The sequence below is a fragment of the Indicator indicator genome, chromosome 1, assembly GCF_027791375.1.
Source record: "Indicator indicator isolate 239-I01 chromosome 1, UM_Iind_1.1, whole genome shotgun sequence".
NCBI classification, from domain to species: Eukaryota; Metazoa; Chordata; class Aves; order Piciformes; family Indicatoridae; genus Indicator; species Indicator indicator.
Window position 1 is genome coordinate 130,828,946 of NC_072010.1, and position 13,641 is coordinate 130,842,586.

Below are 13,641 nucleotides of genomic sequence, written 5' to 3' on the forward strand. Positions count from 1 at the left end.
CCATAAAGTGGCAGCAGTAATTATGTTTTTCCACAGTTAATAATTGACTTTTGTTTGTTTGGCTCTTTATGAAAAACTTTTCCCTTTCTTTCCTACAATGGGTGACAGCTATAAAAGGCCTGCCAGTGGGATGCAGCCTTTCTCCCTCACCCCAGCCATGCTTGAGGGCTGACCAGACAGAGCCCAGCAGAGAAGCTTGCCTGAGGAAATCCTACTCCACTGGAAGGTTCTCAGCCCAGGCATGAAGATGTTGGTCCACTTCTGGCTTCTGTGTGCACTGAGCACTGTTGTGGCCCCTCAGGATGTCACACAACAAGCCAGAATCTTTCTAGAAGACTTCAACAGCAGGGCAGAGGATATCAGCTACGAGAACTCCCTTGCCTCATGGAACTACAACACCAACATCACTGAGGAGACTGCCCAGAAAATGGTGAGTGCTGCACCCTGGGGCTGGTGCTGCACCCTGGGGCTGGGGCTGCTGTAGGAATCTGGCAGCTGCTTCCTGGCTTCCTATGGCTCCATGGATGTGGTCTGAAGCTGAAGTGCTGCTTCTTTGTAGCTGTGCCTGAGTCTCAGGAGGTTCCACCTCAACGTGAGGGGAAACTTCTTCACTGTGAGGGTCCCACAGCACTGGAGCAGGCTGCCCAGAGAGGTTGTGAAGTCTCCTTCTCTGGAGCCTTTCCAGCCTCATCTGGATGTGTTCCTGTGTGACCTGTGCTAGATTCTGTGGTCCTGCTCTGGCAGGGGGTGTGTGTGCATCCAGAGAGCTGTGTGCATCCAGAGCAGCCAGCCATGCTCTGGCTGCTTACTGACACTGCCTTGCCTCAGCCTAGCATCTCACAGCCTTCTTCAGGGCGGTGGAAGTCTTCCACTTTGTGGCCTTGCAGCTTAATTAAATCACAGTTTAGTTAAGGTATTTCTTAATTAAAGCAAGGTTGATTAAGGCTTGGTGGCTGGAAGAGATCTGGATGAGTAATGATTGTCAATCTGGAGTGTTTCCTGAGGCAGCAGGGACTTAAACTGTGATGTCTCCAAGCCCTGTGCAGTGCTCTCAGCATTAATGAGGTGACTGTGAAATCCAGGAGGAGATAGCAAGAGGAACCAATTAGCCCAGCACTCAGGGAGGAGTTTTTCTCTTGCCTGCTCCCTCAGCAGCAGTGGTAATACACCCACCCCCTCCCCTCCTGGCTTCCTGCTAGAGGAGCAAAGTTAATTAGTGCTGTCCCTCCTGGCTCCTTCCCATCCATCCTGCTTGTAAATCCAGCCCCAAAGATTGTGACTGTGCCTCTGCCTACCCTGACACTTCCTCTAATTAGGCAAAAGTCAGGCAGCAAAATGACTGCTTTCTCCTTGCTTTTGTAGCCCAAGAGCCTCATCTTCTGCCCCACTGCACCTGAGACACTTCTCCATCCCTGCTCAGGACAAGAGTCCAGGAAGAGATTTACACAGAACTGCTCCTCCTCTGGCTGTTCAGCAGACTCTTGCTTGCTGAACAGCAGCAGCAGCAGCAGAGCTGATTGCTCTGCTCCCATGAAAGGGAGAGTTTGGAAAGCCTCCCACAGAGGGGCTGCATGATCAGGGGGAGATGCAGGGATGGGACTGCCAAGGCCTTGTGTCTGCCTCTGTCCCTCTCCAGCAGAGCCTAAAGCATGTGTGGTGGCTCCATCCCACACAGGGCTGGGATCAAGTGTCAGCCTTGGCACGAGCTGGCACAGGGCTGAAGTGTGCCTGAGAGGGCACAAGATGATGTTTGTGCTTGCTGGTGCCTCAGCAGGGAGGTGTTTGGAGTGCCCTCTCCACAACCCACAGAGCTCTGGTGTGGACACAACCAACCAGCCTGTCCCAGGCAGCCAGGTTAAGGAGGACTGTTTCTGTTGCCACTGGAATGGCTGCTGCTGTGCTGAGCTTTGTCCAAACACACTGATAAGAAGAAGGAGAGGGTCTCAGATCCAAATGTTGTTGTGGTGGTGCTGCTTTGTGCACTGCACTCAGTGTGTGAGTTCCATGCGCCAGGGTAGCTGCAGCAGTGGTGAAAGCAAGAGCCTGCAAGACACTGGAGAGTGTGGGCACCTGTTTGAGCCTCCTGTGCCCAAATGGTTTATTTACCAGAGATGCAGGAGAAGTGCTCTGTGCATGGTGAAAAGCCTCAGCAGCAACACCCTGGCTGCTGTCTGTCACTGCCACTGGAGCAGAAATGAGGAATGGCCTCTTGTGCCCTGCCTTGTATCTGCTTGCTGCTAGGCACAGGTGGATCATAGAATTGTCAGGGTTGGAAGGGACCTCAAGGCTCAGCCAGTCCCACTCCCCTGCTGTGGGCAGGGACTCCTCACACCACAGCAGATTGCTCACAGCCACCTCCAGCCTGGCTGCAAAAACCTCCAGGGATGAGACTTCCACCACCTCCCTGGGCAACCTCTGCCAGTCTCTCACCACCCTCATGGGGAACAACTTCTTCCTAATATCCAATCCCCACTTCCAGTTTTGTTCCATCCCCCCCCAGTCCTATCACTCCCTGACACCCTCAAAAGTCCCTCCAAAGCTTTCTTGTAGTCCCCTTCAGATCCTGGAAGGCCACCAGAAGGTCTCCTCAGAGTCCTCAGATGAAGAGAAGCAGTAAGGGAGGATGATGTGGTCACTTGGAGCAGCAGGGAACACAACTGGGTGATGACAGCTGGATTCCAGCAGGCAGAGTGTGAGGAGGCAGCCCTGCTTTTTGCTGTTCTCACAGGAAAATTCTTGTCTGGAGGAGTGAGTAAAACAGAGGCCAACAGCTCTGCAGCCATTTCAGCAGGCAGTGCCAGTGCTCAGCCTGCAATCCACAGCTGCTCCTCACAAAGGAAGCTCTCCCTGGCAGGGATGCTTTTGCCCCCTGCCTGTATCAGGCTTCTGCCCTTTCCTTTGCTTGTGTGACCCTTCCAGAAGGAAGCTGCTGCCAGGTGGACAGCGTTTTACAGCGAGGCCTCCAGGAATGCCAGCAGCTTCCCATTACCCAGCATCCAGGATGCTCTCACCAGGCTCCAGATCCAGGCTCTCCAGGACAGAGGATCATCTGTGCTGTCACCAGAAAAATACAGCAGAGTAAGTAGCTGAATGTAGTTCATTTCTGTCATGTGAGTGGAGCTGCCTCCCACCACCGCCCCGAGCAAGGGCACGGTGCCCTTGGCATCCTGCCTGGCCTGGGATGTCTCCCAGCATCAGTATGGAGACTGCACCTGCACCCTGTGGTGCTCTTAGCAGCAGAGCAGAGCTGCCCTGGCTCAGGGAGCTGCTGCTCCCTCAGGTCAGCAGTTTTGCCATGTAATCCCTGCAGGGAAGGTGAAGCAGGCACACCTCAGAGCTGGCCTTGCACGGGCAGCTGGGTTAGTCAAAGGGCCTGTGCTGAGTGCTTGGCTAAGCCCAGACCTAGGGCAGTGAGCAGGGAGAGGCAGGTGAAAGGACACTGTATGAGTCAGGCAAGTGGCAGAAGTCTTTGTCAGCACCTGCTGCATTGTCAGCCTGGGACAGGAAGGGACAGTTCTGTGCAGCTGGGGAGGGCTGCTGGCTTCCTCCCTCAGCAAGCTGCTGAAGGCTTTAGCAGAGGTCACAGTGAGGGCTGCAATTCCCACTGCTAGGCTCGTGGCAAGGAGAATGGCTCTGGGGGGACTGCAGGCAGCAGCTCTGCAGGCTCAGGAGGGATTCCCAGCCAGGCAGCTGAGGGTTAGATCAGTTTCCCTTGGCTGCAGACCCGAGTGAAGCACAGCACTGAGTTAGGGGATCCAGAAGGATCCTGAGATTCCTTGGCAAAGGTCAGGTAAGAAAAGGGCTGCCTGGCTCCACTGTCTGACCCCCATCAGAGGTCTTTCTGGAGAGGTAGATTTTGCCTTTTGGGGAATGCTGACAGTTCCTCCAAACATTTCCCCTGAAGCAGAGCAGTGTGCTGCTGCTGCTGCTGTCTCTGGTTCCTTCAGTGCCTTCCCTGTCTAGCAGGGCATCCTGGCCTGCATCAAACCAGTGTGGGCAGCAGGAGCAGGGCAGTGCTTCTGCCTCTGCACTCAGCCCTGCTGAGGCCACAGCTTGAGCACTGGGTTCAGCTCTGGGCACCACAGCACAGGAAAGACCTTGAGGGGGTGGAGAGTGTCCAGAGAAGAGCAACCAGGCTGGGGAGGGGTCTGGTGGCATCAGCCAAGGAGCAGCTGAGGGAGCTGGGGGTGTTCAGTGTGGAGAAGAGAAGGCTGAGGGGAGAGCTCCTTGCTCTCTCCAGCTTCCTGCAAGGAGGCTGGAGTGAGGCTGGGGTTGGTCTCTTCTCCCAAGCACCCAGAGACAGGAGGAGAGGCAATGAGGTGAAGCTGTGCCAGGGGAGGGTTAGGTTGGGCATGAAGAAAAACTTCTTGATTGAGAGAGTGGTGAGGGGCTGGAACAGGCTGCCCAGGGAGGTGGTGGAGTCCCCATGGCTGGAGGTGTTCCAGAAGCTGTAGCTGTGGTGCCTCAGGACATGGTTCAGTGGCTGTGGGAGTTGGGTTAGGGTTGGACTCAGTCTGAAAGGTCTTTTCCATCCTGAATGGTTCTGTGATTGTCTGATTCTGAGAAACAGACCAGTCCCAGAGGAGAAGCTACAAGTGGTGCTTGAACTGTCCTTAGGTGTGCAACCCCAGCAGAGCAGAGCTGTGCAGCAGAGCTTCCGAGCCAGACCTGAGCTACTCTGAGTTAGATCTGAGTGCTCTCGAGGCGACTGGCTTCCAGCTGACCCATGCCAGGAGCTGCAGCTTCTCCAGAGTGGGGTACAAGCAGTGCAGCAGGAGTGGTGCAGTGCCCAAGCCCCCAGGCAGCAGTCAGCCTGGCAGCACTTGCAGAATACCCCTTCTGGTGCCAGCCCAAGGCGTGAGCTGCCTGGGGAGAGTAGATGGAGTTGCCTTGCTGAGCTTTATGGCTTTGCTGCTGCATGTGGCTGCCTGCACTGTGCCAGGCTGTTCTCACTGAACCCACAGCTCTGCCTGGCTGCCCCCCAGGTGCTGTAGGTGCCAGCAGGGCAGAGGATGTGTCTGTCCTGGGCTCAGCAGGGCCAGTTCCCTAAGGCCTGGGGAGCTGCAGTGGGTGAAGTGCTGAGTTGGGTGGTCAGGGCTGTGCCTCAGTGGCTGCTCTCTGCACAGGGCGGGTTCCTAATGCCTGACCTCTCCCCTGCAGCTGGGCACTGTTCTCAACACCATGAGCACCATCTACAGCACCAGGACCGTCTGCAGGGCCAGCAGCCCCTCCGAGTGCCTGCTGCTGGAGCCAGGTAGGCTGCCAGCCGCTGCCCTGCCCAGCCTGGGCACAGCCTCAGGGACACAGCCTCAGGGACACAGCCCAAGGGCGGCTCCTGGCTGCACAGGGCAGGCAGCAGCTTCACTCTGGGCATCCTCCTGGCCAGAGCTTAGCCATGGTGCAACTGCACTCTGCCAGCCAGGGGCCTCCAGCGAGCTGCTGTCTGCTACCTGCAGTGACAGAGCTCTGACAGGGCTGCTTGGCTTGGGTGCCAGCCTGCCTGGCACCTGGGATACAGCCTGCCTGGCATCTGGGCTTTGCCCAAATCACACTGCTCAGCTTGGGTGCCAGCCTGCCTGGCACCTGGGCTGCAGCCTACCTGGCACCTCACTCAAGGCATGGCTGTTGCCCCTGTCACAAAGCCTTATTGGCTTCACTGCTGTGTTGAGGCCAGTGCCGGGAAAGCTACCAGCTGAAGGGAAGCTGCTGCAGGGAGACCGTTTGAGGGCCCTCCTGCTGTGCTCCATGTCTCTTAGAGAGCAGAAGGGACCCCCCAGATCAGGAAAGGGTGCAGTACAATTCTGGGATGCTTCAGCTGACCAAAGGCAGAGGGTTTGTTCTCTCCCTAGTTGCTGCCATTTCTGCCCCTGGCTCGTCTGCCTCCTGCCAAAGGCAAAGGGAGAAGTTCTGCTTTCTCCAGGCCCAGTGCTTACTGGTTTTGTTCTGGCAGGTCTAGACAGGATCATGGCTGACAGCTGGGACTATCATGAGAGGCTGTGGGCCTGGGAAGGCTGGAGAGCTGAGGTGGGCAGGATGATGAGACCCTTATATGAGGAGTATGTTGAACTGGAGAATGAGGTTGCCAAGCTTAATGGTAAGTCAGAGCTTTATGTCCTCTTCTCTAGCTTTGGCACTGAACAGACATGCCAGGGGCTGGCACAGCTAGCACAGCAGCTCAGCCTTCCTACACAGTGAGGATGAGTGCTTTGCACCTCCCTGGGCAGCCTGTTGCAGTGTTGCATCAGCCTCCTGGTGCACAACTTGTTCCTCACACCCAATCTCAATCTGCTCTGCTCTCATTTCAAACCCTTGTCTCTGCTCCTGTCCCTGCAGGAAAAGTCCCTCTGCAGCCTTCCTGCAGAATCCCTTCAGGCACTGGCAGGCAGCTCGGAGGTCCCCCTGGAGCCTTCTCCTCTGCAGGCTGAACACCCCCAGCTCCCTCAGCCTGTCCCCATAGCAGAGGTTCTCCAGCCCCTGAGCTATGAGCATCTTGCCCTGACTTTAATGATCAGATCTGCCAGGGCTGGGCCAGCAGCTGCAGCCAGGTGCTTAAAAGGAGTCTGGGGAAGAGTGCTTCAGTTAGAGGTCTCGAGACAACTCCCAGGGAACTCTCTCTTCCAGGAGCAATGGCAGAGGGCTGCTTATTTCTTTGGCAGGTTTTCTAATCCAGCTTTTGCAGCAGCTCTGCCATCTGTCTCCTGGCCCAGCTGCAGCTCTGCACTCACTTTCCTGTGCTCCTTGCTTTGTGACAGTTGTTGAACTGGAGCTGGGCAGCAGGGATAAGAAATTCTTCTCCAGACAGACAGACAGGGGAAATGTAAGCATTAGAAATGGTCACTGTGACCTTCCTCAGCTCTCAGCCATTTCTGCTCCAAGCCTGGTGGAGCTCACAGGGAAGTGGAACTGGGAGCTGAATTTGAGTCCTGGTGTCTGCACCTGCCCTGCTGGTTTTGGTGCTGGGGGACAGGGTCTCTATTCAGTGCCCAGCAGCTCACACCCTCTGTGCATCCAGCCTGAGCAGAGGGTCTCCTCTTTCATAGCCACAGGAGATCCAAGCCAGCAGTGACAATTCCCTCTCTCCAGCACTCCTTGGAACTCTGCCACCTGCATGGCTGTGGGACAGAGCCCTGGGGCAGCACTCTCCTCCTCCCTAGACCCAGAGACTTTTGTGTTTAGCTGCCAAAGGCTGCAGGTCTGCATGGCACCAGCAGGCAGCTGCCCTGCTGCTGCAGATCGGAGCGGTGCCACCCCTGGTGCCCTGATGTGCCCCAGCTGTGCTTGCCAGGTTACTCTGACTATGGGGATTACTGGAGAGCCAACTACCAGGCAGACCACCCCCAGGAGTACAGCTACAACCGGGAGCAGCTGATGGAAGACGTGGAGAGGACGTTTGAGCAGGTAGAGCCAGGGGAAAGCTCTCACCTGGGCCTCAGGGTTGGGGGGTGGTGTGGGGGTGGGCATCACATGTTGGTATTGCCAAGGAAGGAGAGGCTCTGAACTCTAAACTCTCTGGGCTCAGGCCACCCAGGGCTGTCAGCTTGCAGATTGTAGGTTTGCTTCTAGCTGGGCTGGGCTGGCAATTTAATGCTGGGAGGAATTTTCAACCCCCCACACCTCTGCAGCTTGGTCCCCTTGGGCTGTACTGTGCCAGGGGCTGGGGCAGAGGGAACTCTGCAGGTCCATGCCTCTCCTCTAGGCAGGTCCAGGGTTAGGGTTTCCCATGGGGTGTGTTGCATCCTTGAGACCCTGCATCTGCTATTGGCAACGCTCCCTGCCTTGCAGCTGAGCAGGACTTGTGGGGCTGGACTTGGGACTCAGCATTCGAGCCCTGGGGCACGGTTGGTGAAGCTCAGGTCTGAGGTTGCCTTCACCTGCTGGGAGGATGCTGTTGGACACACCTTGGAGGCTCTGTGTTCAGGGGGATGAGTGGTGTAGAGCAAAGAGAAAATCATTTGCTTCCTTCTCCTCCTGTGCCTGCAGATCAAACCTCTGTACCAGCAGCTCCATGCCTACGTGAGGCACCGGCTGGGGCAGCTCTATGGCCCACACCTCATCAGCTCCACAGGATGCATCCCTGCTCACCTCCTGGGTATGTCCATGTGGCCATGTCACACCCGCCCTGGGGGACAGTCCCCTCAGGGCACATGGGGACAGAGCAACCTGCCTCTTTGGTCAGGGTACTAGCAAAGAGGTTGCAGAGGAGAGGAGAAATGGAGAGCTGTGCTGGCAGGGGTGGCACAGGTGCTTAGCAGCAGGGACAGCTACAGAGGGCAGATGTCCTCATGGGGCTGGCAGCACCCAGCCTAAAGCTCTAGCAGGCTCCAGAGGGCTGGGACAGTTCCCTCTCCTCTTCAGCCCTTCTCTTCCTTAGAATGGGAGTTTCAGAGGGACTTGAGGTTTGCCCTGTGAGCCCTCCTGCCCACCTCCCATATCTTGCTGTGAAAGCCTGCAGGCTCAGGCTGCCATGGCTATGATGTGGCTGAGCATGGCAGTGCCATCCACACCAGCTGACAGCAGGGGTGCTCAGGTGTGAGTGGCCCTTCAGGAGGGTGATCAGTCCTGGGGCTGTTTGGTACATAAGAGCTGATCTTGTGGAGCAAAAGGATCCTTGACCTGAGCCTGACCTGTGCTTGTCTTGCCAGAGCTGCTGCCCTCCACGTGTGGCTCAGAGCAGTTGCAATGTCCAGGGGTCCCTGTGTGTGCCACTGCCTCGTGGCAAACAGTCCTGACTGCCTGGAACCCCCTGAGCAAGCCTTTCAACCCCTTCTCTGCTGCTCTCTTTCTCTTTGCAGGGGATATGTGGGGCAGATTTTGGACCAATCTGTATCCCCTGATGGTTCCCTATCCATCCAAACCCAACATTGATGTGACCTCTGTGATGCTGGAGAAGGTAAGGCTGCCCTTCTGCAGAGGGCATGGTGCCACACACCTGCCTGCCCCCAGAAGTTCACCCCACAGGCCAGCTGCTCTCTGGAGCACCACAGCTGCCCTAACCCCAAGGCTCTGCTTTCTGCATCCTTTCTCTGCTCTTCACCTGAGCATGTTCAGGCATTTTCCACTCTGCCTTTTCCCTTAGTTGTTCTTCCCTCTCTGTTTTCCTCCCCCCTCTCTGCCTGGCTTCACCTTGGCTCCAGGTCTGTTTTCCTCAGGCACTCCAATCCATTAAGAGATGCCTTTTGCCCATGTCAATATTGCAGGGCTCCTGGAGCTGGCTGCTATCAGATGCGACCTTTGCCAGCCATCACCATAATCGAATAGTTTGTACCTGACAGGTTGGTGTTTTGGCACCATTCCTATTTGTTTGGAATCAGCTGAGAAACTGCAGTGCTGCCTCTTATCTTCTGATAACTGCATGGCACCATCAGGGCTGTGCTGGAGATCTGCAGTGCTGGCAGCACCTTTATGAGACAGAACATGAGTGGAGATAACTCTCTGTACTCTTGGCTAAGCTTCCCTCCTGTTGTAAAATGAAAGGTGACCACTGGAATTTGATTTCTGAAATGTGATTATTCACCTCACATCCACCCTCCTCCCACAGGGAACACTCCAGGTAAGCTTGACACTGGCGAGAGGAGGAGTAGCTCAGTTTGGTTCAGAAGCAGTTTGCACAAGTCTGCATTAATCATAGAACCACAGAGTGGCTCAGGCTGGAAGGGACCTCAGAGCTCAGCTCCTCCAGCCTCCCCTCCATGCCCAGGGACACCTCTCAGCTAGACTCAGCTGCTCAAGGTCTCATCCAGCCTGGCCTTCAGCACTCCCAAGCAGGAGGCAGCCACAGCCTCCCTGGGCAGCCTGTGCCAGACTCTCACCAGCCTCACACTCAACAACTTCTTCCTCAGCTCCACTCTAACCCTACTCTGCCTCAGCTTCAAACCATTCCCCCTTGGCCTGTCTCCAGACCCCCTCAGCAAAAGTCCCTCTGCAGCCTTCCTGCAGGGTCTGTGCAGCTGTTGGAGGGCACAGGGCTCTTTGTGGTGCTCTCTGTGTGCACTGCAGTGGTGCTGTGCAGAGGGGAGCTTTACCCAGAGCCTTGGGGCACAGGATGGGCTCAGCCTGGGGTGTGGGAATGCCCAGTTCAGGATTCTCATCCAGGTGAGCTCTCTGCCACCTAACCCTCTGTGCAGACCCAGTCCTGGCAGGGCAGAGCTCCTGCAGTGTGGAACAAGAAAGCTGCTGAAGGACAGAAAGCTGTTGGATGTTGTCATGCAGTCACAAGCTGATCAACCACTCCTCTGCAGATATTTGCCAAGCTCTGGGCCTCTGTCTGAAGTCTTCTTTCATGCTCAGCTGTTGGAAGTGCAGCTCCAGTCCCCAGATGAGTTGTTCCTGGCTGAAGTGGTTGATCCCAGGTGTGCCATGCCAGGGACAGGAGGGCCTCTTTGATCTTCACTGCCTTAGCTTTCCTTGAGGGCTTCTCTGCTCTCTGCTGAACCTCTGACTGCAGAAACCTCTTTTGTTTGTGGGGAAAGCTCTTGGCTGCAGTTCCCAGCAGAACTCACAGAAGTGCTGCAGGCAGACACTGAAGTCACTGGGAGAAGAATTTGAAGTCAGCTGCCCTGTGTTAAGCTGACTGTTGGTGCTGGTCCCTGTGCAGAAGCAGGGGCTGGTGGTGGTCCCTGTGCAGAAGCAGGGATTGGTGCTGGTGTTTCCTCTTGCAGAAATGGGATGCAATGAAGATGTTCAGAGCTGCTGAGTCCTTCTTCACCTCGCTGGGGCTGCCTGCAATGAGTGAGGGCTTCTGGCGCAGCTCCATGCTGACGGAGCCCGCGGATGGCAGGAGGGTTGTCTGCCACCCTACAGCGTGGGACATGGGCAAGCAGGACTACAGGTGCAGCCCGCCCTGGCTGCGGCCCTTCTTACACCACCTCCCAGAACATCCCTGGTGGCACTAAAGGGGCACCAGGCTGCTTGATTTCTGCCTTGTCAGCATTTTATTTCTGACCTATAAGCATCACAGAACTGTCAGGGCTGGAAGGGACCTCAAGGCTCAGCCAGTTCCAACCCCTTGCCATGGGCAGGGACACCTCACACCTCTCTTGCTGCAGCCCAGGCTCTGCTTGGCTCTCTGGGCTGCAAGTGCTCACTGCTGGCTCTTGTTGAGCTTCTCCTCCACCACCACCCCCAAGGCCTTTTCTCCAGGAAAGGAAGGGAGCAGGGATGCTGTGGTGCTGCAGACCTTCCTGTGTACCTTTTTATCCAAGGCTGCTCTCAGCTTTGAGCAGAGAAGTGCCTCCTGCTCTTAGCATGGATCAGGGGAGCGTGCCCAGCTTTAGGGCATAGAGAACAAGCAGAGCTGCAGGTGCTTGTGGGTACCACTCAGCTGTGGGCACCTTCATGTTCTGCAGCAATGGGTAGCAAGTGACAAGCTGCTGAGAGCCTGCAGCCACCTGCCTGCAGCAGCTGTGTCCAGGGTCAGGAATATCCATCCTCCTGCCTTTGGGGAAAGGGAGGGGCAGCAAGTTCTCACCTGGGGCAAGTTCTGTCCCACAGGCAGCTGGAGCAAGAGGCTGACCCTAGCAAAGGCTTTGTGAAAGCTGTCAGCAGCCTGGGGAAGGTGAATGGAAACCCTCTGGGGATGAAATTCCTTCCTGATCAGTACCCCCAGAGGGGGGAAGCAGAGGAGTCACTAACACACAGGGCTCTGCCTAGCTCTGCTGCTGGCTGCTCCCTCCAGCACACAAGTTTGTCACCAAGATGCAGAGAGCTGCTCCCAAAACTGCAACTTTCTCTCACTCCCTGTGCAACCCCAAGGTGCTGAGGTCCCCTCCAGGCCTTGCTTTTGCAACAGGAAATGCGTCCCACGCTGGGCTGTGGCTGCTTGGTGGTGCCAGGGGCGTTCATGGGCTCCGGAGGATGCTTTGCCCTGTGGTTGGGCAGCAGCTGGAGAGGCCATGCACTGCCTAACCACCAACACTTTGCTGTGGTGTGCAGGATCAAGATGTGCACCAAGGTGGGCATGGAGGACCTGCTGACAGCTCACCACGAGATGGGACACATCGAGTACGACATGGCCTACGCTGCACAGCCCTACCTGCTGCGCGCCGGGGCCAATGAGGGCTTCCATGAAGCAGTGGGGGAAATCATGTCACTCTCTGCAGCCACCCCTGAGCACCTGAAAGCCCTTCACCTCCTGGAGCCATCTTTCCAAGAGGATGAAGGTAAGTAAGTGCATGAATGGGGTCTGTTTAAGTGAAGACTTAACTTCAGCCCCGGTTTGTAGCAGGGGATTGCGTCTGCAAAGGGACCTGAGAGGCTGCAAAACTCTCACCCCACTCACAGCAACCACTGCTGTGTTCCCACAGAACCACAGAAACATTCAGGTTGGAACAGCCCCTCAGGATCCCCAAGTCCAACCATTAACCCTACTCTGCAAGGGTCACCCCTAAACCATAGCCCCAAGCACCACATCCAAACCACCTTGAAACACAGCCAGGCTTGGGGACTCCACCACCTCCCTGGGCAGCACATTCCCATCCCTCACCACTCTTGATGGGAAAAATGTTCCCTGCTGTCCAGTCTAACCCTACCCAGTCACTGCTTGAGGCCATTCCCTCTTGTTCTGTCACTAATTCCCTGTGAGAAGAGACCAGCACCAACCTCTCCACAACCTCCTTTCAGGTAGCTGTAGACAGCCAGGAGGTCTCCCCTCAGCCTCCTCTGTTTCACACTAACCATCCCCAGCTCCTTCAGTCTCTCTCCATCAGATTTCTCCTCCAGGCCCTTCCCAGCTTCCTTGCCCTCCTCTGCCCTGGCTCCAGTACCTCCACATCTCTCTGGCATTGAGGTGCCCAGCCTGGAGCAAGGCTCACTGCTTCAGAATGCTGCCACAGGATCATGCTGCATCACAGAATGCTTTAGGTTGGAAGGGACCTCAAAGCTCATCCATTTCCAACCCTCTGCCATGGGCAGGGACACCTCCCACCAGCCCAGGTTGCTCAAGGTCTCATCCAGCCTGGCCTTGAACACCTCCAGGCAGGAGGCATCCACAGCCTCCCTGGGCAACCTGTGCCAGAGTCTCACCAGCCTCACTCTAAAGATTTTCTTCCTCATCTCCAGTCTCAATCTGCCCTCCTCAAGCTTCAATCCATTCCCTCTCATCCTGTCACTCCCAACCCTTGTACAAAGTCCCTCCCCAGCTTCCTTGTACTGAACAACTCATCCCCAAAGCTACACAGCTCATTTGGATCAGCTTCCAGTAGTCTTTGCACTGTGTGGCCTGAATTCCTCCCTGCCTCTGCTGAGGGATGTGTTGAGCAGCTCCCATGAAACTGAATCCCTGAGACTTCCATTTCCCAGGGAGGTGCATGGGGAGTGGATACTGCAGGGAGGCTTCATTGTGGTGCAGCTTGTCTGGCTTCTCTGAACAGCACATTTTGAGGATGGAGATGTGCCAAAGCCTTCAGCTCCACATCCCCCAGGGCCTGGGAAGGTTTTCAGTGGGGGGTAAGGAGATGCAAATGCCAAAGGGCTGAGGTAGTTAGGAGGCAGGGGGGAAAGGAAAGACATCCAGAGCAGTATGTAGTGCCTGGGTGATCTGCTCTCATGGTTTGTTTCCTCAGCAGTGTTCTTCCTTTCACTGTTTGCTCTCTGCACATCGGTGACTCAAACCAGATGTAAGCACCAGCTGTAAGGGGAAGCAGC

General features: G+C 56.0%; 1 protein-coding gene across 1 annotated transcript in view; it reads left to right on the forward strand.

Annotated features, from left to right (window-relative positions):
- The first annotated feature begins 247 nt into the window (after positions 1–247).
- Positions 248–13,641, forward strand: part of ACE2 (angiotensin converting enzyme 2) — a 33,416-nt gene continuing 20,022 nt past the window's right edge. The window contains exons 1-9 of the mRNA XM_054384199.1: positions 248–430; positions 2,920–3,078; positions 5,161–5,254; positions 5,951–6,094; positions 7,286–7,398; positions 7,981–8,089; positions 8,793–8,890; positions 10,659–10,828; positions 11,932–12,158. Of these exons, the coding sequence (XP_054240174.1) occupies positions 248–430; positions 2,920–3,078; positions 5,161–5,254; positions 5,951–6,094; positions 7,286–7,398; positions 7,981–8,089; positions 8,793–8,890; positions 10,659–10,828; positions 11,932–12,158 (1,297 nt within the window). The remainder of the gene's footprint in view (positions 431–2,919; positions 3,079–5,160; positions 5,255–5,950; positions 6,095–7,285; positions 7,399–7,980; positions 8,090–8,792; positions 8,891–10,658; positions 10,829–11,931; positions 12,159–13,641) is intronic.